The sequence below is a fragment of the Cucurbita moschata genome, unplaced genomic scaffold (assembly GCF_002738365.1).
Source record: "Cucurbita moschata cultivar Rifu unplaced genomic scaffold, Cmos_1.0 Cmo_Scf00008, whole genome shotgun sequence".
In the NCBI taxonomy this organism is placed as follows: Eukaryota; Viridiplantae; Streptophyta; class Magnoliopsida; order Cucurbitales; family Cucurbitaceae; genus Cucurbita; species Cucurbita moschata.
In genome coordinates this window covers 3,080,371-3,104,587 of record NW_019268524.1, presented here as the reverse complement: position 1 = coordinate 3,104,587, position 24,217 = coordinate 3,080,371, and the positions used below count along the sequence as shown (strand labels likewise).

At 37.2% G+C, this 24,217-nt stretch overlaps 4 protein-coding genes across 6 annotated transcripts; all 4 read left to right on the top strand.

Annotated features, from left to right (window-relative positions):
• The first annotated feature begins 2,964 nt into the window (after positions 1–2,964).
• Positions 2,965–6,877, top strand: LOC111446781 (peptidyl-tRNA hydrolase 2, mitochondrial). 2 transcript variants are annotated; one of them, XM_023085730.1, is made up of 8 exons: positions 2,967–3,139; positions 3,247–3,456; positions 4,589–4,649; positions 4,744–4,780; positions 4,891–4,968; positions 5,134–5,206; positions 5,587–5,626; positions 6,515–6,877. In XM_023085730.1, the coding sequence occupies exons 1-8, from the start codon at positions 3,110–3,112 to the stop codon at positions 6,562–6,564; spliced, it is 579 nt and encodes a 192-aa protein (XP_022941498.1). In that variant the 5' UTR covers positions 2,967–3,109; the 3' UTR covers positions 6,565–6,877. The 2 variants fall into 2 exon arrangements, 1 of the variants encoding a protein (XP_022941498.1); XR_002711148.1 differs by lacking the exon at positions 6,515–6,877 and having other exon boundaries at positions 2,965–3,139; positions 4,891–4,976; positions 5,587–5,604.
• A 781-nt stretch (positions 6,878–7,658) lies between these two features.
• Positions 7,659–9,845, top strand: LOC111445824. 2 transcript variants are annotated; one of them, XM_023084336.1, is made up of 3 exons: positions 7,659–7,897; positions 8,000–8,118; positions 9,543–9,845. In XM_023084336.1, exons 1-3 carry the CDS (start codon positions 7,770–7,772, stop codon positions 9,566–9,568), a joined length of 273 nt encoding a protein of 90 aa, XP_022940104.1. In that variant the 5' UTR covers positions 7,659–7,769; the 3' UTR covers positions 9,569–9,845. The 2 variants fall into 2 exon arrangements, with proteins under 2 accessions (XP_022940104.1, XP_022940103.1); XM_023084335.1 differs by having other exon boundaries at positions 8,000–8,178.
• Positions 9,846–10,038: 193 nt separating this feature from the next.
• On the top strand, positions 10,039–11,856 carry LOC111445823. Its single transcript, XM_023084333.1, has 4 exons — positions 10,039–10,273; positions 10,384–10,474; positions 10,627–10,715; positions 11,520–11,856. The coding sequence occupies exons 1-4, from the start codon at positions 10,267–10,269 to the stop codon at positions 11,666–11,668; spliced, it is 336 nt and encodes a 111-aa protein (XP_022940101.1). The 5' UTR covers positions 10,039–10,266; the 3' UTR covers positions 11,669–11,856.
• Positions 11,857–15,953: 4,097 nt separating this feature from the next.
• On the top strand, positions 15,954–22,388 carry LOC111446560 (homeobox-leucine zipper protein ATHB-8). The gene is made up of 19 exons (XM_023085416.1): positions 15,954–16,432; positions 16,530–16,746; positions 16,847–17,006; positions 17,170–17,270; positions 17,416–17,506; positions 17,933–18,028; positions 18,112–18,225; positions 18,321–18,404; positions 18,493–18,648; positions 18,740–18,814; positions 18,906–19,012; positions 19,102–19,297; positions 20,131–20,316; positions 20,426–20,506; positions 20,677–20,811; positions 20,901–21,226; positions 21,313–21,412; positions 21,870–22,019; positions 22,118–22,388. The coding sequence occupies exons 2-19, from the start codon at positions 16,535–16,537 to the stop codon at positions 22,262–22,264; spliced, it is 2,517 nt and encodes an 838-aa protein (XP_022941184.1). The 5' UTR covers positions 15,954–16,432; positions 16,530–16,534; the 3' UTR covers positions 22,265–22,388.
• The last annotated feature ends 1,829 nt before the right edge of the window (positions 22,389–24,217 follow it).

Below are 24,217 nucleotides of genomic sequence, written 5' to 3'. Positions count from 1 at the left end.
AATATATATATATATATATATATATATATATATATATATATATATATATATATATATATATATTATTTATTTTATTTTATTTTTTAATTGTGTCTAGAATTGACTCGTCCACGTCACTAGCAGGCGGCACGTGCAATTCGTTTCAGTTTGTAACATCCTCGCCGAGCAAAAACAAACCACTCGCATTCAAATTAATTTCATAAATATGAGAAATTAAAATTTTAAAACTACAATAATTGCAATAAATTCCGTAGTTTATAATTTGACATTTCACCAATAATAATTGAATCATATCGAGAAAAGTCCTCCGTTCCAACGCTCTCGACAATACTTAAACCGATAATAGGTATAGATAATAAAAGCCGAGTATTTTGGACATACCTTCCGATCTTTAACTTGTCGTACATTTAAAATGATTCAGGACACCACTTCGTGCTTCACTTACTTTATTCAATTTTGCTTCTCGATTTTTATGCCTCCACTCTCGAGTCTAATATTTCAGGACGTGTCGAGTCAATACACTACATTCTCTCATACCAATTTGACATTTTTCGAACCACATATATCACCTTGCTTTAGGTCTTTGCCAACCCACGTGGGGCAGCCTCACTCAACTGACCACATGTGTATTCAGTCGTTTATGTACTCAGTCATTTATGTTGTTTTGTTTTTATCTTATTCCTCGTTGATTCAATTATTAATTTATTAATTGAAATAAATAACCACTATTTATGAATTGTGTTTGTCTTAGATTTGAAAACTATACAGCTGTCTAAATTAATTAAATAATTTATATTAAAAAATAAAAATTATACAGTAAAAAATTTATTTAATAAACATAAACTCAATCCCACAAATTCTTTAAAAAAAAAAAATAAATAGAGAATTGTTATATACTTTTGGATTTAGTAATGTATTTGTAAAATAAAATAAAAATATTTTTTAAAAAAAACTTAATTATATAATTATTGAAATTATAGAAATGTAGTTGGGGGTGATTGATGGCAATTATGTGTTGTTGTGGGGTGAATTGTGAAATTGACCAAAAGTTGAGGACCATTTCATGTGATATTAAGAGAGTTTAAGGACCATTTCTTGAAAGCCTTTCCCATCACATTCATTGCACCTCCGTTGCCTTAATCCTTCGCAACAAATACTTCTTTTTTTAAATCTTTTATTTCGAGTCCAAAGTTTAATGTAACACGAGAAATTGATATTTTATTTTTATCTTTAAATTAAAAAAAAATGATAATGTCGTTATTTTGCTGTTAATTTTTTAACTCATTGAACTATATCTCGGTATTGATTGGAACCATATATATAGTAGGACGAGTATTGAATGGACAAACGTATAAGATGACAAAATTCTGGCGATTTATTGAGGTTGATGAGTTGGCAAATATTAGATGTATTAAGATGCGTCGTATCGTCGTGTCGTCACTCGTGGAGAGCTTGTCGTATTCTCGAGCGCAACAAAATGAGGGAATAAAATTAAGATGGAGGGTATTATAGTAATTTTACCATTTGAGGAAAATAATTTTAACGGCCACTCTAATATAAGTCAATTAATTTATTTTTTTTAAAGCAATTTTAGTACATGTTTTTGGAATAAATGAATGGATATTAGTTAAATAATGTAAATGTAATTATATATTGACAATTCTACCCTTTGAATGTGAGGCCAATCCAATTGAATGTGATGGAGATGCATGCAAGAGCAACATCCTGGCCTCAACGTTTAACCACATGCATAATTGGCTACATTTTCAATTGTAGGGACCAAAGGGGAGGAAAATGTGAAAAAAATTAAAATTAAAATTAAAAAAAAAACCCGTCAATTATTTGCTATTTCCACAGACGGGTTTCATTCGTCTACTAAAAATGCACCGTCTTATCTCATTTTGACACCGTAACCGCTACTAACACCAAGAAAGAGGGAAGAACGTACCTATGTGTCATATCACATTCATACTTGTCTAGAGCGTGTTGTCTATGACTAGATGTCTAATATCACGGTTATGCTTGTCAAATGCGTGTTGTTTGTAGCTGCATGTCAATTTCAAACCCTTTTTACTTACTTTCACGTTAGCTAATCCTTTATTATTTTTATTATTATGTTAGATTGGTGCATGACCGTTCATTAAAATAATGTTTACATCTACTAAGACTAAAATGCCCCAAAATATATTATAAGGGTATGCGACTAATTGTCAATTTTTTCTACCTGGGTTACACGTTATTAAAGCTGTGATTGGTTGCTTATTTGCATGCTAGCATGTATCATTGCTTTCTTGAATCGACTTTTGAATATTTTAAAAAAAATTCCAGTATGAAATTAGAGGCTTGAGCATACATTATCTGTGCTAACGACGACCTATGTTTTAGTTGGTTGGCTTACTTGAGTGCAAAAATAATGTTGGACAATTGCATTGTGAGTCCGGACAGAATGTGAGTGTAACACTTGGTACACCTTTAAATTTAATTATTTTTTTTAAAGTTTATTTTTTATCATATTTCTTACTCAATCTAGGTTACCCAAGAAACATTGGATAACAGCTCAGATCCACCGTTAGAAGATATTGTCATCTTTGGATTTTCCCTCAATATTTTAAAACGCGTATGCTAGGAGAGGTTTCCACACCCTTACAAAGAATGTTTCGTTTTTCCCTCTAATCAACGTGGGATCTCAGATTGAATATTAGAAAAAGTTGGCTTAAATTATATATATATATATATATATATATATATATATATATGTATGTATGTATGTATATATGCATGTATATATAGATATGTATGTATATAGCGCTCTTTCGATTTCAGTTGGATCGAAAATGTGAACGTGGCCCAACATTGCAGCTTGTTTTGGATCATCGATATGCAATGGTCCTGTGATGGAAAATGTTCAATGGGCTTTTGGGTCCCCAATTCACCACTTGCCGCTCAATCTTGCAGCAGTCAGTAGCAGTTACGCCGATTGGAACTCCGATTTTTGGCAATCGAGCTTCAAGAGATCAGGCAAAAACACACACAAGATAAGATTAAAATTGAAACAGCCGCGCTTTCCCCACTCTAATTCTCTCGCTCTCTCTGTTTTTCTAAAAGGCTCATGTTGGGTTCATCTAATTCTTCCAGAAAGGTATCGATTTCTCCTGTGTTGCTTTCTTTTGCGCTCTCAGTCTCTGCCCCCTTTCCATTGAGAATTGTTGTTTGAATTAATTTGAAGTTTTGTTTTCTGTGTTTTAGAAGCAACAAGTGAAGCCAGAAAAAGAATGGCTCTCGGTGAGTTTCAGACCCGAGAATTTCATACCAGGCCTCGTTATTGGTTTCATTGCTGGGTTCTTGTTGGATTTGTCAAAACCTAGTAAAGGCAATGCTAAGAAGGGCTATTTTTTGCCTTCCAAGTACCAACAGATATCTCCAGCTTCAAACAACGGTGATCAAGAGCTCAAATTGGTTAGTGCTCGTCTTCAATGTGCTTGTTTGTTTTATTGTGATTTCTCTACATGTTTGTGCTGAATTATGATCACTAAAATAGAATGAAAGGAACGATGAAACATGAATTTCTTAGTTTAGCCTCAACTATGTGCCATAAAAGAGCATACAACTGTGCAATGAAAATGGTTCGCTATTGCTCAAATTTTTCTTGTGGCTTGATGTTTGTAAGATAGGAGAGTTTATGTCCATATTTGAGGTGTTTGTGTAATGATATTTGCAAACAAAATTAGCTTTTACATGAACATGCCTATTTGCCACAACATTAAGCCGAGTTCTAAGTACGGTGGTCACACAATCTTTGTTGTTGTTCATCAAGTATCTGTAGTCTGTCAAGCCAGGACGTGAAAAGGGATCTGATTAGTCGAGGGTCAAAGTTTGAGATCTCACATTGATTGGAGAGGGGAACGAGTGCCTGCAAGGATGCTGGGCCCTGAAGAGGTGGATTGTGCGATCCCACATCGGTTGGGGAGGAGAACGAAACATTCTTTATAAGAGTGTGGAAACCTCTCTCTCCTCCTCTCTAGCAGACGCGTTTTAAAAACCTTGAGGGGAAGCCCGAAAAAGAAAGCCCAAAGAGGATAATATCTGCTAACGGTGGGCTTGAGCTATTACACACAGGACCTGCGTAATCCTTGTTTTGTGGTAGGTCTTGCCCAAAAATTTTATTTATGATCAAATGACAAGGTGCCAAGGGAAGATTTGAGAGCTTCCCACCTCTCCCAATTCTCACAAGAATCCACAAATTCAGAATAGCCAAAAGATGCCTTACCCAAAGCTAACAACCCTCCTAAATACTCACTCCCCATGACCCCTATGACTAACAAATCCTTGGGCCTCACACGAATACAATTCAACTCGTATCCATGCCCCTTCCAACCCGCTTACTTGCATATACTATTGTAAGCGGGGCCCTATCACTTTGTAACTCTTAGTTATTTGTATATTTCCAAAATTTTGAAAATGTTCTATTATGGCTCATGTTAGATCTTTTCCCTTCTCTAAGTGTAGGAAGTACACCGAATGCCACACCAAGTCATTGCATTATGTAACTCGTGTCGTGTTCATCTAACATTCTGATTTTTGAATGAAGGTACTTGTTGTGAGGCAAGATCTGAAGATGGGTTCTGGAAAAATTGCATCTCAATGCGCTCGTAAGATTTAAGATGCTTTGTTCCATTTATCGCTTCTTTTCTTCCTGCAGTCGATGCTTAATATGTTTGTATGTTTCTCTGTCAATTTGTGAAGATGCTGCTACTGGCTTGTATGCACAACTAATGCAAAGGTACTCCTTAGCTATACTACTTCCAATTATCTGTTTTGATCAAAGCCTTTACGCAGCTAATTCTTCAACTCCCTCTCTTTTCCGCTCTTCGTTTTGAATATCTAGTGCAGCCACCGAAACCTTTTGAGACAATGGGAGCTATGTGGGCAACCAAAAATAGTTGTAACATGCAAGAATCAACAAGAAATGTAAGCAGGTGATTCTTTCTTGAAAATGTAATCATCTAAGTGATAAACATTTGAAATCCTATGGTTTATGAAGAACTTGTTGGTTTCTGTTGAGGATTGGAAAGATTGTTTATTGAAGCTACGCCTTTGAAATTTGTCGTAAATTTATTTATTTTCTCAAATCAGGAATAAACTGAAGGATGCAGCTGAGAACGTTGGCCTCCCTACTTTTGTTGTTGCTGATGCTGGACGCACGCAGGTACAATCTGCGCTCTGTTCTTGAATGGTGGGGTAACCAGGAACAATATGATTGACATGATGAATTATTTATGTTCATATTTTGGAACAGTCAAATGATTTTTCACATATTTTACTGACATTTATGGGTACTATATGTGCTATGAATGTGATGTGTTTATAGTTGATTGAAAGAAACGATTCATATTATTTGAAGATTGATTCTCTTCCATCCTGTTTAGTTTAGCCCAAATTCTCATGCATTTATGATTTTGATGCGCTTCCGGGTGCCAATAAACGAAACGAACACCTAGCGAGTCATTTTTGTATCCATTTTGTTTTACAAAATAAATTCAGTTCTCTGGAACCTGGTATCCTGAAACTGGGTTCAATAATATGCAGGTTTCAGCTGGATCAAAGACTGTTCTTGCCATTGGACCTGGTAATGCTTCTTTACCCTATGATGATAGAATTCTGAGGTTGTCTGATTGATTTTCCTCGTATCACTCTGCTGTGTTAATATGTGGGTTGAGTTGATGAGTTACGGAAAGTTTAATAATTACGGCATACTTTTAACACTTCCTATGTTTTTTTATTTTATTTTTTGAGTTAATACCGCGTTTCTTGGTGAGGATCTGAACCTCTGTCCTCTTAGTTGTGGTACTTGTCATTTATTGTTGAGCTATGCTCAATTTTGCACGCTCTCTTGTACTTGTGGGCTTGGAAAATAACACGGAACCTAATAAATAAATAGTGATTGTAAGATCTCACATCGGTTGGAGAGGGGAACGTAACATTCTTTATAAGGGTGTGGAAACCTCTCCCTAGCTGACGCGTTTTAAAATCTCGAGGGGAAGTCTAAAGAGGACAATATCTGCTAGTGATGGACTTGGGCTGTTACAAATAGTATCAGAGCCAGACACCGAGCGATGTGCCAGCGAGGACGCTGAGTCCAAAGGGGGCTAGATTGTGAGATCTCACATCGATCGGAGAGGGGAACAAGTGACAGGAAGGATGTTGGGCCCCAAAGGGGAGTAGATTGTGAAATCTCACATCGACTGGAGAGAGGAACGAAATATTTTTTATAAGGGTGTGGAAACCTCTCCCTAACAGACGTGTTTTAAAACGTTAAGGGGAAGCCCGAAAAGAAGATAATATCTACTCGTGGTGGGCTTGGACTTGGGCTCTTACATATACATTATTATAGGAGCTCAAATACATAGCTTTTAATACTATATTAAATCACCTCGAAACTCATGAATTTTGGTAGGTTCAATTACTAATTCATATTCTTAACCGTATATGCATCGTCCATCTCTCTTTTAAACAGGGCCAAAGGAGTTCATCGATGCCGTAACTGGAAAACTCCGCCTACTCTAGTCGGGTTGGAATCAAGACATACAGTCACACACGATTTAATCTAACAATGAATCCATGTCGTTCTCCTTCAGCATTCATCTCATTGAGGTCTCAAGAAGGGTTGATGCACATGGCGGCGGCCAAGTTGTAGCTGCTAGTAAGGAAGAAATGCTCGGTTGAGTATTGTTATGCTGAAACATCGCTTAGTTATTGTTGTCAATTGGTCGTAGTTTTGGAATGTAGAAGTGACATTTTCAGGATGCAACTTTTGTTCTTGAAGACTATTTTAAAGACTAATTGGCTGCTTCAAATCTTCTACGAAAAGTTATCAATATTCATGTTATAAAATCGTGAGACCGACATCTATACGGGTCAACGCGGACAATATCTACTAGCGGTGGGTTTGGGCTGTTACAAATGGTATCAAAGCTAGTCATCGGGTGGTGTACAATGAGGACGTTGGCCCCAAGGGGGATGGGTTTGGACTGTTACAAATGGTATTAAAGTTAGTCATCGAGTGGTGTGCAATGAGGACGTTGACCCCAAGGGGGATGGATTTGGGCTGTTACAAATGGTATCAAAGTTAGTCATCGAGTGGTGTGCAATGAGGACGTTGACCTCAAGGGGGATGGGTTTGGGCTGTTACAAATGGTATCAAAGCTAGTCATCGGGTGGTGTGCAATGAGACATTGGCCCCACGGGAGATGGGTATGAGCTGTTACAAATGAAATCAAAGCTAGTTGTCGTGCGGTGTGTAATGTGGATGTTGGCCTTAGGGGGAGGAATTGTGAGATCCTACAACAGTTGGAGAGGGGAACGAAACATTTCTTATAAGAAACATGTGTTTAGCAGAACGAGTCAAAACGAACAATATCTACTACCGTTACATCAATTTATACCAAAGAGAAAATAACTCGAGCAATATATTTAAGGCTTAGTATCTAAGGATTTGAATTTTTTATTTATATTTTTTTTTTTAGATTAATATTATTAGCCCACTTTGATATAAAGTTTAAGAGTTTTAAATAATTTATTTTAATACATTTTTTTTTTTATGGATTAAAACAAAAATGTGTAAATAAATTTATTAATTTAGAGAGAATAAATGGATTTTTGCTCAAAAAATGATTTATGTAAGGCGTCGCCAAAACCTTTCTTCTTATTGGACTTGTTAGGCAGCTCCTGAAAAACCCTAATTCTCACCTTCTTCTCTCCGTTCATTTCCAATGGCTTCCCGCTGTCGATCTCTTGCAACCCCAACTATTTCCCTCATCAAATCCACCTTAACCAAACCCTCCATTAAAGCAACACCAGCTTCTTTCTTCACCGTTCGTTCTTCGCCCACAATTTCCAGGCAAGCGAGTTTATTGATCACTTTTTTTGCCCCATTAGTGAATTTTCTTTTCTTTGTGATTTTACCATTTACTTAGGGTTTAAGAGTGATTTGATTCTTCAGGTTGGTTCCGCGGTTGGGTTCCCTTGAATCTCTGCTTCCCCTTCATTCAGCAGTCTCTTCGGCGCGGCTAACTTCGTGTCTTGGAATCGATTCGGTGTCTTCGAGGTCATTGTCTCAGGGTATGCTCTGCAGTGCCAATCCAGGAGTTTGATATCTCCATTCTTTGTAATTTTTTATCTGTAAGCAACTTTTTAACTCTTGTATATGAATGGATTTTCTATTGTTTGTTATGATTCTCCCTAAATATAGTCCAATTTGAAGTTTTTTCCATTAGTTTATGTGTTAAGTTTTTCAGTACCACCTTTTTCCCCTCCAAATATTTGCTCTGATTCGTATCTGCATCTCATTTGAAGGCCTGCTCGGATGACTGTTTCTCATTTGCTTGGGTTTACATATGGGTTTCAATACCTATTTCCTGGGCTTACGAAAGCAACTAAAATTGTAATTAAATTGACATTTGAAAGATGATAATTGATACTCCATGGCCGAACTAGGGAATGTTGTCATATTATAAGAACTATCATTTACATTTGCTGTGCCAGTGTTGAATTTTTATAGGATTTTTATAGTTTTCACTGAATGCATCGTTCATAGAACTCTTGGTTATGCACGTAGTATAAACTTGTATAGTGTTACATCCAATTGTCAATCTGCCCCTAAATGTGCTAATTTATACAGAGGCCTGATCGCATGTACTCTGCTTCAAGTTAGATATTGATATTTTGCAAACAGTATCAGGAGGAGTTATGCTCCTTCAAAGTTCTTCTAATGTTGAAAATACGTACAAGAAGTCACATAAAGACTGTAGCAAGTGCTTTTCAAACTGGTCCTGGTCCTGTTATTTTAATATATGGGATTAATTTGTTGTGGGGATTTCATCTATGGTGTTTAAAAATCATTCTGTGGATTTTGCAACCTAAGCTTACATTCTTCATAATTCAATATTTTTCGAGATACTAAAATGTTATTACATAGACATACAGAAAGTCTATTTATGGCAATTCAATATGCTCCAGTATGATCGGTTATTATTGAAACCAACAAATTTTCTTAAAGGATTCAAGTAGTTGTCAAGAATTTTGTTTTCATTGCTGTTGTAAGTGTTACTCTGGAACTTAGCATCAATCTAATCTTAGCTCCTGAAGGAAATATATTGAATTGGATCTTGAGAAAATGTAGCAGTTGATATGGATTATAGACTAGCTTTCATAGAAAGTAGATAACAACAATACCCATGTAGTGCATTTAGTTGTAGTTAGATAGATGATTGATCACTATAAGACGGAGCAACCCTAGGAATGACTAGTGGTTATTTGGTGATATCATCTCTTCAATTAAAAGATCGAAGTATTTGCTTTCATATGTATGGCCTTCCATATTAGATACTTTTACTTTATCTGACTTCCATTGGTCGTGAAGTACTCGGTTTAGTTGATTCGTAATCAGCATTATAGAGGATGATAGCATTTATTTGAACTCTGAAGTATCTCCTCCACTTGAAGTAAAATGCTGAAGTAATTCTGGTTTTTTCAATGTGTTTCAGAATTAGGTCTCTGTGTGCCGCGATAAGGGATGGAATTTAGGAGAATGCTCTGATTGAAGTGTGGCTATACACAAAAGGATGCCGAATCATATATTCTGTTCATCATATTGGAGCTGCCCCAGTATCTATTTGTTGTTTAGGTTGAGGTTATAACTGATGAGACAACTCCACTCCCGAATATGTTCCCCCAATTCATTACACTCACTTTTCCCATAATTTTTCTTATCTGAGTATTATCAACACCACATGACCCCCTAGCGAATAAGACTGATTACCCTCGTTTTTCGGGTGGTTTTTCTTGGCTCTTCTCTGACTCTTTGAAGGAAACTCAGAATTTCATGAAATCCTTTTAAGATGTTCAAATTTGCTTGGCTATACTTATATTTTGCCTGCTTCTGAAATGGTAAATTTTGCTCTCGTTTATATTTTTGGGAAGGAAACTGATAAGCACAGGCTATGAAGATTGTCAGAATGGAAGTTGGGGAAGAGGGGACAAAGCTTGTTTACAAACAATGCGACCACACCTACTGTTCTTCATTGGATTGCCAAACGTTTTTCGTTATTTAATTTCAAATTTTTCTGCTTCCCGCTGGCTTGGTTTGGTTGTCATTAGAGAAGTCGAGGAGGTGGTGGTGGTGGTGGGCGGCGGGAGTGGCGGCCGTTTGAATGGTGTCGGAGGAGGAATGGGAGCAAATTGTTGCATCAAAAGAAATAAAAGCCAAGCATGTCATGTACATAATACATATCGAAATACATTTTCCTCTTTTCCTTTTTTCATAATTTGTTAGTTGGACGAAATTAGTAATAAGCCCAAGCATAAACTTCCTGTGTTCTGTCCCAGCTCTAATTAGGCCCATTGTCTTAATCCATGGACAGCCCAACGTCTTTCTTGAAGCTCTCGCTTCGACGATGGATGATCACCTTGCATTTCGGTATGTAATCGTGTTTACAGGTAAGAGTTTCTTCTTAGAATGATTTTCATATCTTTTGACATACAAATTCTGTTAATTTCTTCAAAACTGAAGAACACAACTTTGCTTGAATTAGTTCATGTAAACTAATCCTTTTTCTCTTCCTCTGACAGAAATGCCTTCAAACACAACATTATTTCGGCTTCATCTTGTTCCAGCGACTTCTGTGTAGACATTGTGACCTTGATTGCCGCCTCCATGAGTAAGTATGTTGAAAATAGCATCAGTTTGTGTTTTTCTTTCAGTCAATTAGCTTATCTGCCGGAGTTTGTAATTTCAGGCCACTGGGTCATGAGATTCCTGTTAAGTTCTATAAATAGTTACTGAGTTGAAAACCTGAGTAATGCTAATACATGGAATTCAAATCTCCTTACTTAGACTATGGAGAAAAGTTGTGGGCAAGTGGAATCACCCCAATTTATAAATACAAAAAATTCAATGAGATAGACTCTTTTATTGACTTTGTTAGGTTATCAATGTCATATCCTTACCTAATCTATCCAAATGCTAGCAAATTTTTAAGATTAAGCTGATATTAGGATCCTCTTGTCACTGTCATATTTGATCATTCATTTGTTCTTGATTTGGTATGAACATGGGAGTTTGTAGCTGGTAAAGACAAGAGGAAGTCATTAATTTACACCACCCTGTAGAACACGTTAAAGAAGAATGATTTAGACTAAGATTTAAGAAAATGTGCAACCATTTGGGGTCAATATTCAAGTAGCTTGGTGGGTCTTAATTGTTAGCTAGCCATTAGATCAAGGAGAATTGGTTAGTGGGTTATAATGATTGCTATGTTTGTTGGTTCTTATTTTATTAAAAGTTCCTGTTCAGATGAGTATCACATAAAAAATTGTCAATTTGGGAGTTGGTTCTGAACCAATGAACCTCTAGATCGCTGTAAACAACCAAACTTTTGTCTACTTTTTTATAATTTGTTACGGAAATCTTGTTAATGACTCTTGGTAATTGAAATCATGTCTGAATATCATTTGGATTGAAGCTTTGGATGCAGATTTAAGGTGCAGGACTGTTGTTAGTTGTCACTGGTTGGCATGCGCGGCAGAGAGGCCTGCTTGGTTCATGCTTGTAAGACCATTTCTTAATACCCTTGTTCTTAAACTCAAACCAAATGGGTTCCTTTCTCGGTAGGATGTGATTAATTCACCAGTCGAAGTCTACTGTTAGCAGATATTGTACTTTTTGGACTTTTCCTTTCAAGCTTTTCCTCATGGCTTTTAAAACGTGTCTACTAAGGAGAAATTTTTACATCTCGTTCCCTCCTTCAAGTGATGTGAGGTTTAACGAGGATTTCACTTCATCCGATAAAGGCGGTAAAAAGATAATTTTAGGGCTACCTATTTCCTTAGGGTAAATAGAATTGCCCAACCAGGAGACAAAAGAGTAATACATTCTGTCAAAGTTGTTAGGTGACTAAGGAACATAAATTTTACTGTTGTTTATTTGTAGGTCTTCTATGGGATCTAAAACAAACATAACTGTAATTATATTAAACTATTCCATTTTTTTTTCTTTTAATCCATTAAAAAGAAACTTACTAAATTCTACCAAAACGACAAAATTAAGTAAAATTACCATAAATTTCCATGGAAAATCTGATCTTCACGTGTTTTCTATGGAAAATCTCGACCTCGGAGTTGAGATGGAGATGTAAAAGGTTTCTTAAATCTCGACCCCGATTTGGAGCGGTGTTGAGATGGAAAAAGTTTCTCTATCCCATTCTACTCGTGTAATTAGAAGTTAAAAAATTAAATTTAAAATTTTAAAATATATAATAAATGTAAGAAAATATTTAATTTTTGTTAAGAGGGTTTTTACCTGACAGTTAGAAAGGGTTAAAAGGATGAGGAAACACGAGGTCCCACTTCCCCACAAGAATGTCCCTTCTGCTTTTGGCGCAAACTCTGATACGCCGAAAGAAGCGACACGCGTCGTTAATCCTGTGGTCCCATTTCCATCATTACATTTCTTTCCCGTGTACATGCGCCGCACCCTAGTCTTCCCCTCCACGAATACGTACACTCCTCGTATTTATACGGTAAAATAAGATCTTTCTCTCTCTAGAGCTACACAAAGTCATGTCTGCCCGCACACACACTTTTCCTCGGGGCCACACGTGTGGACCACCACCACCACCTTCCCTTACCCTTCACTTTTTCTAATACATTATTTCCTTACCTTGCCTTGCCTTCCTTCTCACGCTCTTCCCAGTTTGTGGGTGAAATTACTAGTTTGTCCTAAAGAAGAGAATACTATCCCGACCCTATTTGGGTAACATGATCCGAACGAGAAGGGTCGACTTAGCCTTGAAACCGAACCCTTAGGGGTTGGCTCAACCAACTTCAACACGAGGCAACCCTACCTTGACCATGATGCAAACCTTATAGAGGTTGACTAGCTTGATTCTGAAATGAATTACCTTTATAATTATTGGAAGGTGACACATTCGATAGTACACCATACCGCTGTGAATTCTACTATTTAAGTTTCTTATAGACCTAATTTTTATTGGACATTGAAGTGTGGGACAAGTATTTAGTCTTTTTAGGTACACTTTGATTCTTTGTTCTACAAATCAATAGTTGGTGTTGTCTGTTTCGACCTTCCTTGTGCTTACTAAGATCTCCCTCCGAGAAGGATCAACGACCAATATGATAGGTTGACCTGCCAAGGTCTCCCCTTGAGTAAGTTCAAATGCTATATTTCAGTGAAGCTAAAAGCTACCTCACATAGGAGAAATAACGTCGAATGCTGGCCTTAATACATACCCATAGGGTCAGCTCAACCAAGTTGACCCTAAGGGATTGACCAACTTGACCATGAGGGCATCTCCAAGGGTTGGTTAGATCAGCTAACTTTAACACGAGGTTAACCCTTATAGGTCAACTAGCTCAACCATGATAGTTAGTTTGATTAACGTTTTAATTAAATTAATCTCTTTAAACAAATAATGGCTCACATTTGCAAAATTAACGTATATTTAAATATTTTTTTCAATAAATACGATAATTTAAACTACTTATACGTGCATATTTCATAACAATAAATTATAGATTTGAATATGTGATACTTTTTTTAACCGTTCAAATTTGAAATTCAAATAAATTAATAGAGAAGAAATAAAAAAATATAATAAGAATAATTTAATATTTTTAGAACGACAAGTAGATAGCTTTTGCACAAGTTTAATTAAAAACGATAACCACAGCTCAAGTTGGCCTCTTTTGATTTGGAAATAAAAATAAAAAATAAAAAATTGGTAAAGTAAGAATTAAAAAAATAAATAGAATTAATAATTGAACACATTATGAATATTTAAAAAATAAAAAATAAAAAATAAATGGAAAGTGGCGGGGCCCACATACAGAACCCCTTTTTTAGGGTGAGATTAGGATAGGGTTTATGGGATATGCAATTAGGGTTAAAAAAGTAATTATAGTTTATTTATTTTTGCAAAACCGCGTCTTTTTATAATGAATAATCTCCATTTGGTTTGGTCTGCCACTGATTGATTAATTAAATACTCTTACTTCTCCTTATCCAATAGTTATATACGGTAAGTCGTTGTTGCTTTTTTTGCTTGCATCACATATAATATTAATTTCAATCTTTCAAAAACTCTCTGCCTCGTTTTCTAAAACTTTCTTCTTAAACTGGGGCTAGAGGCTCGAGCATACGTTGTTGGGTCGCAGGCGACACAAGAATAAATTGATTTAGATCACTTGTTGTTGGGAAGTGAGTGCGGCACAATTGCAAGTTTGCTGCTATCAAAAGTGTGATTATTTATTTATTTTTTTTACATCTAATAATGTTTAAGGGTATTCTTGAAATGTTTTGAAATTTTCATCGTTCGTTTAAGCTTATCAAATTTTTTTATCTAAAAATACTTTATATTAGCGAGAGGGTCGTTGGGTCGCGTGAGAAAGTCGATAGGGAAAAATGGGTCCATAAAAGAAATGAAAGGTGAAAAAGTGGTTAATTAAGAGTTGGTTAAGGAATGATAATGAAAACGCCCACCTACCTTTCTTGTCACCAACAACTCTTTGGAATCATTTTCCAATCATTCATTTTAACCTTATAAACACATTCAATAACGGCCCAAATCCACCGCTAGCCGATACGGTCTTTTTTGGGCTTTTCTTTTTGTTCGAGCTTCCTCTCAAAGCTTTAAAACGTGTCTATTAAGGAACGGTTTTCACACCCTTATAAAGGATTCTCCTCCTCCAACCAGACGTCACAATTATACTCTTGATGTGTAACGTTATCTATTTACATTTTTTTAAAAAATTTAAATCTATTATTTGTTTGTATAAATTATTACATATTTGATGAAAATTTTTAACGCAACAAAAAAAATGTAACAATAAAATTCATTAAAAGTAGTGTTTTGGGAAAGAAAATTGAGATAAAAAAAAAGCAAAATGACAAAAAATGGTTACTTTTAAAAAAGAATTAACTATTCCAATAAACTTTTTTGAAAATATGATACCGATTAAATTACAGGTTTAGTTTAAAATTTTTAAGTTCGGCTCTAAACCATCTAGCAGTGGTCATTTGACCCGAGAACCCAATCAACTTAGACCAACTAACCCAAATAATAAAACGGGGATTGAATTAGATTTTTTTTTTTAAAATTTGGGACGGGTTGAATCTTTTAAAACTGAAAAAATTTACAGTGGATTAACATTATTTTTGTCCGACCAACTCAAAAATAGGGTTACAACCCAACCTAACTGGCCCTACTTTTAAGATTATTATGAAAATTAAAAATATTTGATTTAGTTATTAACGTAACTGTAAATAAATAGAATTTTTTTTAATAATTAAAAAATAAAAACAACCCGACAACTCGGAAAATAGCAATTGCTCAAGTCACCAACCTACGAACTCGAAATTTTCAATTAATTTAAAAGATTTCTCTAACTCAACCCATGATATCCATAATTTATAGTCAGAAACTTTTAACTTCTGGTCTGATAATATTAAAAATGTAATAAATCCTTACTCGTATTTGTCATGTTATATATATATTATTATTTTTTTTTGTCGGGTAAGATTATTAAATTTTAATTGTGAGTGGTAAGGTTTAAAAAGTAAATAAAAAATGATTAAAAATTAAAATTTGAGCAATAGACAAAAAGCTGAAAATAAAAGCTTACAAATTGAAAATACAAAAAATAGAAATAGACAAAAACCAAAAGCTTACAGTTTGAAAATACAAAGAAAGAATTAGAAATAGACAAAAACCAAAAGCTTACAATTTTGAAAATACAAAAAGAAAAAAAAAATTAAAAAAAAAAAAAAAAAAGTATGTATGGATGGACTCACTTTTTTGAAATTTATATTACACTATTCGAGCACGCGGTAGATTGCATTCACTCGATAAAGCAATGGGAGACCATAATTTTAGTCAAGCGCCGAGTGGGCACTGGGCACTGTGGTGAGTGCCACAACCCCCAAACAACGCAATCAAAAGCCGACGCCATCTAAAGCAACAGCGATGAACACTGCCATAAAAAAGAATTATGGGTTTCTAATAGTGATGTGAAAATCGAGATTTTGTAGCTCCCCTTTGTGTTTGTGTCCGCTGCTTTTAAGAATTTTCTCCTCACCCAATCTCTCCTCATTCACATCTCTCAATCTTCCCTTCTCTTTCGCTCTTTCCTTTTAATTTCTCCATACCATTTTCATTTTACAGTGTTCTACTCACAATCCTGTCGTCCGGTTCTGGATTTTCGCTTTCTGATTCTCTGTTGCTGAAGCCGCCATTTGGGTTTTTGTTTTTTTGGATGATTATGGCGGAGGTGTGTGTTGTATGACTTGGTGGAGGGTGGAAGGGAGGGAGTTTCTGATCGTTTGCAACTCTTCTTGGATATAAAGCGTCTTTGCTTTCTGGTAATTTTGATTGCTCTTTCTTTATGGTGGGTTTTTTTTTGTCCTCCAATTTGATGCCTGAAAGGTGTTTGTTGTTTTGCCTCTGTGGGAATTCAAGTGGGGATGATGGCTGTGACCTCCAGCTGCAAAGATGCTGCTAGCATGGATAATGGCAAATATGTTAGGTACACACCTGAGCAAGTCGAAGCTCTTGAGAGGCTCTATTATGATTGCCCAAAACCCAGTTCTATGCGCCGCCAGCAGCTCATCAGGGAGTGCCCAATTCTCTCCAATATCGAGCCCAAGCAGATCAAAGTTTGGTTCCAAAATCGGAGGTATTGTTTCTAATCATTTCTTTTCTGAAACACCCAAAATTTTGTTCCTGGAACAGAGGATTCATTTGGGTTTCTCACGCGTTTTTTTCTTCCTGCTCAGATGTAGAGAGAAACAGAGGAAGGAATCATCACGCCTGCAGACTGTGAACAGGAAGCTGACGGCTATGAATAGACTCCTAATGGAGGAAAATGATAGGCTGCAGAAACAGGTGTCACAGCTTGTGTATGAGAACAGCTATTTTCGTCAACAGACCCAGAATGTAAGAACTTGCTTTGCTTAACTTTCCTCCATGAATTTCTACATGAGATTTGAGGACGATGATCCCTGATTTCACTGCGTTGAAACAAGAATGAGTTTTTTTTATCAGCTGAATGAAATGAAGGCTTCTTTGTAATTGTTTTGGTAATTTCTTCATTTTGCAGGCGACCCTAGCCACCACTGACACGAGTTGTGAGTCAGTGGTTACAAGTGGTCAACAGAATTTGACCCCGCCGCATCCTCCAAAGGATGCCAGTCCCGCAGGGTTAGTAGAATTGGCTCTTCTTCATGTGCATTCCCTTTGATTCTTTCCTTTTGTTCTTGTGTTTTTTTGTTCTTCTATAGTCCTGATATTAGAAATTGCCTCTGTTATATGCTTTCTGAGAATTTGGGTTTTGCATATTTCCTAGACTTTTGTCCATTGCGGAGGAGACTTTAGCAGAGTTTCTTTCAAAGGCTACTGGAACTGCTGTGGAGTGGGTCCAAATGCCTGGGATGAAGGTTACTTCCTCTTTTTGCTTTATTCTTCAATCTGTATAAACATTGAATCTTTTTCTACTGTCATTATAATTAAACAACAGAAACTTTGATAACGTTCTAAGCAACATGCCAAAGTCTATTACCTCGATCATTGAGAGCTTTTGAGAATTGTGCTCTGTTGTCTATTAGAAACTTTGATAATGTTCTAAGCAACTGCTCAGCAAGATCATGCTTTTTTTTTTTTTCTTTTTTTTTTTTTGAAAATGATAACGAAAGGACAGGGAACAAGAGAAAACAAGTATTAATCTTTCTTGGAAGGCAAATTTCTAATAGTAAACTTTAAATTATCTGAGGATAAAGGTTTCAAGTGATATACAAATCTCTTTTATTGTTCTTATGTTTGATACTTCAAAATTTCTGACCTTTCTAAATATCTGTTCTGAGCAGCCTGGTCCGGATTCCATTGGAATCGTTGCTATTTCTCATGGCTGCACTGGAGTTGCAGCTCGTGCGTGTGGACTTGTGGGTCTCGAACCTACAAGAGTAAGTGCTTCTAAACTGAACTTAAGTATTTGTCTGATGTAGCATGAAGTATGAGTATATATCATTTATATTGTTCTATGAAGGTGGCTGAAATTCTTAAAGATTGGCCTTCTTGGTATCGCGATTGCCGTGCTGTTGACGTTCTAAACGCCCTATCTACTGGTAATGGAGGAACCATTGAGCTTCTTTATATGCAGGTAGACTACTACTTGTTAGCGGATTGTTTATATCAGTTTTGCAGATATGCAACAAAAAATGCAAATAAAAGAAACTTTTATTGATTTGATTTCAGCTCTATGCGCCTACCACTCTGGCACCTGCTCGTGATTTCTGGCTGCTGCGATACACATCTGTTTTGGAGGATGGTAGTCTTGTGGTATGAGAAAGCCTCGCTTTGGAAATTGCTTCTGCTTCTTTGATTCACTCTAAATTTGTAGCTGATATGCTTGTTTTATGCACTTTAGGTATGTGAAAGATCTCTTAACAATACTCAGAATGGTCCAAGTATGCCTCCAGTACAAAACTTTGTAAGAGCAGAAATGCTACCTAGTGGATATTTGATAAGACCTTGTGAAGGCGGTGGATCAATAATTCATATAGTTGATCACATGGATTTAGATGTATGTTCTTCTGCTCTCTATTTAAAGCACAGTCTTTCTTAGCCTCAGATTTCCAAATTTGTAATTGTATCCATTATTTACTTGAACATAGCCTTGGAGCGTGCCTGAAGTGTTGCGGCCATTATACAAGTCATCTACTCTGCTTGCTCAGAAGAACACAATGGCAGTAAGTCCTTTAAAATTGGAAATTGAAAGTTCAAGTAACTTTGAATATTATATCCCTTATGTATGTATAAACTTTCATTGTTTTGGATCAGGCATTACGCTTGTTGAGACAGATTTCACAAGAAGTTTCTCAACCAAATGCTACTGGTTGGGGAAGACGACCTGCTGCTCTTCGCGCTCTTAGTCAGAGATTGAGCAGGTAAATATGATTTCGGCTCGAGAGCACCAGTCCTAGCTGCTGCTGCTGCTTTTTGTTTTGAATTGCTATTAATGGATTTTACTCTGCAGAGGTTTCAACGAAGCAGTAAACGGGTTTACAGATGAGGGATGGTCTTTGTTAGAAAATGACGGCATTGATGATGTTACACTTCTTGTAACCATGTCTAATGGCAAGACAATGATGGGTGCAAATATTTCATATAATAATGGCTTTCCATCTATGAGCAACGCAGTGCTTTGTGCCAAAGCATCGATGTTATTACAGGTAAATATTTTGCTTGTTGGCTGAGATCTAAGCGATGATGCGCAGTTGAAAAGGTTCTATTTTATAATATATAAACGCCTTCTACCAGTTCATCAGTCAAATTAGGAAATTCTCTTTTTCAACTTGTGCCATCCTTTCTATTTCTTGCTTCATTTCTTATAGGTTCTTTGTGATCCCACATCGGTTGGGGAGGAGAACGAAACATTATTTATAAGGGTGTGGAAACCTTTCCCTAGCAGACGCGTTTTAAAAACCTTGAGAGGAAGTCCGATAGAGAAAGCCCAAAAAGGACAATATCTGCTAGCGGTGGGCTTAGGCTGTCACAAATGGTATCAAAGCCAGACACCGGGCGATGTGCCAGCGAAAAGGCTGAGCCTCGAAGGAGGTGGACTGCGGGGTCCCACATCTCTTGGAGAAGAGAACGAGTGCCAGCGAGGACGTTGGCCCCGAAAGGGGGTGGATTGTGAGATCCCACATCGGTTGGGGAGGAGAACGAAACATTCTTTATAAGGGTGTGGAAACCTCTCTCTAGCAAACGCGTTTTAAAAACCTTGAGGGGAAGTCCGAAAAGGAAAGCCCAAAGAGGACAATATCTGCTAGCGGTGAGTTTAGGCTGTTACAAGCTCCATCATCTGATAATGTTAAACAAGGACATGACACTAGTTTGATGGAAATGAAGTGATCTTTTAAGAAATAAAAATCCAACTGCATATGGTTAACCCCAACAACTGACCATGACATTGTGTTAGCTAGTAATCTTACCAAGTCTATGCATAACCTCCTTCGGAAGCTTTTCTTCTTGTTATATTCTTGCTTTCTTTTCTATTTTGTAGAATGTCACTCCAGCAATGCTCATTAGGTTCTTGAGAGAACACCGGTCAGAATGGGCAGACACCAGTATTGATGCTTACTCAGCTGCAGCAATTAAGACTGGTCAGTGTGGTTTACCAGGGTCTCATGCTGGAACTTTTGGGGGTCAGGTCACTCTTCCCTTGGCACAAACGGTTGAGCATGAAGAGGCGAGTACCAAATTATTTCCCATGGCGTCCTTATGGATAAACTTATCCTATTGAACTACTTTGCTTTGCAACTTCAAAATATTGATTCAAAATTTCTTACTGAAAACAGTTTATGGAAGTTCTTAAATTTGAAAACGTGGGCCACTATAGGGATGATATGCTCATGTCTGGTGACATCTTCCTCCTCCAAGTAAGCAGTCTTTTCTTTAATTATGTGAATAAATATGAACTTGCATGCTTATATTCTTCAGTTAAGAAGATGAAAAATGATTATCAAGCTCGAATCTTCCTTATATTATAAAGCTTGGATGGATAATTGTAGTGTAAATCTCAAATCTATGTTGTCACTGACCACTGCAGCTTTGCAATGGCGTGGAAGAGAATGCAGTAGGAACTTCTGCTGAACTCATCTTTGCTCCCATTGATGCCTCTTTTTCTGATGATGCACCCATTTTGGCATCTGGCTTCCGTATCATCCCTCTTGATTCTGGACTGGTAAATACTTAATATCAATGTCCATTTCTTTTCCTCCCTGTTCTATGCATTTGATCTTGCTTCATTTTATACATTTGCTAATGCTGCAGGATGCTTCAAGTCCAAACCGCACGCTTGATCTTGCTTCAGCTCTTGATGTCGGACCGGCAGGGAATAGAGCTGCTGGTGATTATGCTTGTCAATCAGGAAAATCCAAATCTGTGATGACAATTGCATTCCAATTTGTATTTGATGTTCATCTTCAAGATAATGTAGCAGCAATGGCACGGCAGTATGTCCGAAGCATTATAGCATCTGTTCAGAAAGTGGCACTGGCTCTTTCCCCTTCGAATGTCGGTCCTCATGCTAACCTTCAGACACCAGCTGGTGCTCCTGAAGCACAAACACTTGCTCGTTGGATCTGTCAAAGCTATAGGTACTGAAGAAACTCTTAGCTGGACATATTATCTTTGTTATTTTACTGTTCGTAGGATTCCAAATTTACTGTATCCTTCCCTACAGGTGCTACATGGGCATGGACTTACTGAAAAATGAAGGAAGAGAACCCGTTCTCAAATCCCTTTGGCATCACTTAGATGCAGTCATGTGCTGCTCTTTAAAGGTATGATGAACATGTATGGTACCTCTTTTCCAACAATAACTTCATTAAGATACATGAAAGATTAAAAAAAGTTCATTAAGATACATAAAAGATTAAAAAAAAGTTCAGAACCAAGGTCTGATGAACATGTTAGAAATCACGACTCTCTACAATGGTATAATATTGTCCACTTTGAGCATAGGCTCTCATGGCTTTGCTTTTGGTTTCACCAAAATGCCTCATACCAATAGAGATAGTATTCCTTACATGATTAGCCCCTCAATTAGCCGACGTGAGACTCCTCTCTGAATAGAACATGGGTACCTCATTTCTAACATAACTTCATTAAGATACATGCAGGTCCTACATTCCTTAGATTTAAACATTTGAGCATGTCATGATCATAATTTGCCTGATTCTTCAGTTGTCTCTACAATTTCTCTTACATGAAGTAATACCCTCTTCTATGAACATGTAGGCTTTGCCAAATTTTACATTTGCAAATCAATCTGGGCTTGACATGCTTGAGACAACCTTGGTGGCTCTGCAAGACATTACTCTAGAGAAGATTTTTGATGACAATGGAAAGAAAACTTTAGACACAGAGTTCCCACGGATAATGCAGCAGGTATAGATAACGAATCCTTGTGCAATGTCTTACTGATCATACTCTTTTGGAACATGATTTCAAACAGTTGAGTATCAATGTTTTGTGTGCTATGTTAGGGGTTCCTTTGTCTTCAAGGGGGTGTATGCTTATCAAGCATGGGAAGGGCAGTATCATATGAGAAAGCTGTGGCTTGGAAGGTTTTGAATGAAGAAGAAAACGCTCACTGTATTTGTTTCATGTTTATGAACTGGTCTTTTGTTTGAAACGCTTAGTCAGGTAGTAGGAATATGACAAATAGGCTAGATCAGATTTTCCTGTAAGATCTCAGAAACAATGAAAATAACCAAGAACTAAATGAACGAGCATATTGCCCCTAATGCCTCTTTTCACCCCTTTTGCTGTTTATCCTAATCGTTTAGTTCACTTGTCGTTCTTGGCCTATGTAACAGCCCAAGCCCACCACTAGCAAATATTGTCCGCATTGGGCTTTCCCTTTCAGGCTTCCCCTCACAGTTTTAAAACGTGTCTGCTAGGGAGAGGTTTTCATATCCTTATAAAAAATGTTTCGTTCTCTTCCCCAACCAATGTGGGATCTCACAATTCACCTCCCTTCGGGGTCCAGCGTTCTCGATAGCACTCGTTCCCTTCTCCAATCGATGTGGGACCCCCCAAATCCACTCCCTTTCAGGGCCTAGTGTCCTCGCTAGCATACCACCTCCTTCCTTTGGGGCTCAGCCTCCTCGTTGGCACATCGCCCGGTGTCTGGCTCTAATACCATTTGTAACATTCCAAGCCCACTGCTAGCAGATATTGTCCGCATTGAGCTTTCCCTTTCGAGTTTCCCCCCACAGTTTTAAAACGTGTTTGCTAGGGAGAAGTTTCCACACCCTTATAAAGAATGCTTTGTTCTCCTCCCAACCAATGTAGGATCTCACAGCCTGTAACGAGAAAAGATCAGATCAGATCACCAACCCACCCACCCATATAATTCCCACTATCCTCACTCATTGAGCTGCTTCTTGTCATAGAGAGTAAGGTCTTAAAGAAAGCCTTGTTTAGGGTAATATAAAAAGCAAACTTCTTTACCTCTCTACTTTTGTCTCTGCTTTCCTGAGTTCAACTGATATTTCATTTGAAATCAGAACTGTGCTTATCCCTTTCTTTTCCTTTATGGAATCTGGTGGGGAGCATAAGAAGACATGGAAGGTCATTTCCCTCGTTTCTTCTGCACTTTTTCCCACCTTAATGTCAAAGAGATCAGACCTTAACTTCTTTTCATGGCTATCCATTTCTATAACCCTCTCATCTCTTGACATGGACCCCAAAATTTCATTGACAAAGGGAAGAAAACTTGATATTCTTTCAGCTAACCAGTCATTTGCTGACACACAAAGCATTTGGGCTGTAAGTTCATGACACAGAGCTTCTTTTTCTGTTTTGAATTTTGGAAGAAGTCTCTTTCAGCTCAGTTTGCTCCCATTTTTTAAGGCCCTGTTGTCAAGACAAGATAATGGCGATGGGGCTGAAGAGATGTTTGAATGCAGCACTCACCCAATCTATCATTGATTCTTATTTGGACTTTGATGTCTCTTCTTCCCTCTAAAGCTATTCTTTCTGAAGTGGGTCAGTAAAATTCTCTCACCCACCCACCCACTTCCCACCATCACCATGCCCATTCATGTTTATCTTTTTCACTATAGACCATTGATTGAATAGCAGCACATTAACAAACTGATAGGAATGGCTATTAGGACATAGAATTAGAGCATTAAGATCAATGTTCTAAATGTTGGCGTTGCATGAGTCTTGGTTCCTATTTCAAGATTTTTAGTATTGTGTAAGAGCTGTGAGATCCTACATTGGTTGAAGAGGAGAACGAAACATTCCTTACAAGGGTGTGAAAACCTCTCCCTAACAAACGTGTTTGGGAAAGCCCAAAGAAAACAGTATCTGCTAGCGGTGGACTTGGACTATTACAAATGGTATCAAAGCTAGACATCAGGCGGTGTGTTAGCAAGGACGCTAAGCCCTCAAGGGGGTGGATTTGAGATCCCACATCGGTTGGAAATGGAAACGAAACAGTTCTTACAAGGGTGTGGAAACCTCTCCCCAACGAACGCGTTTTCAAACCTAGAAAGCCCAAAGAAAACTATATCTACTAGCGGTATGCGGTGTGATAGCGAGGACGCTAAGCCCTCAAGGGGGATGGATTGTGA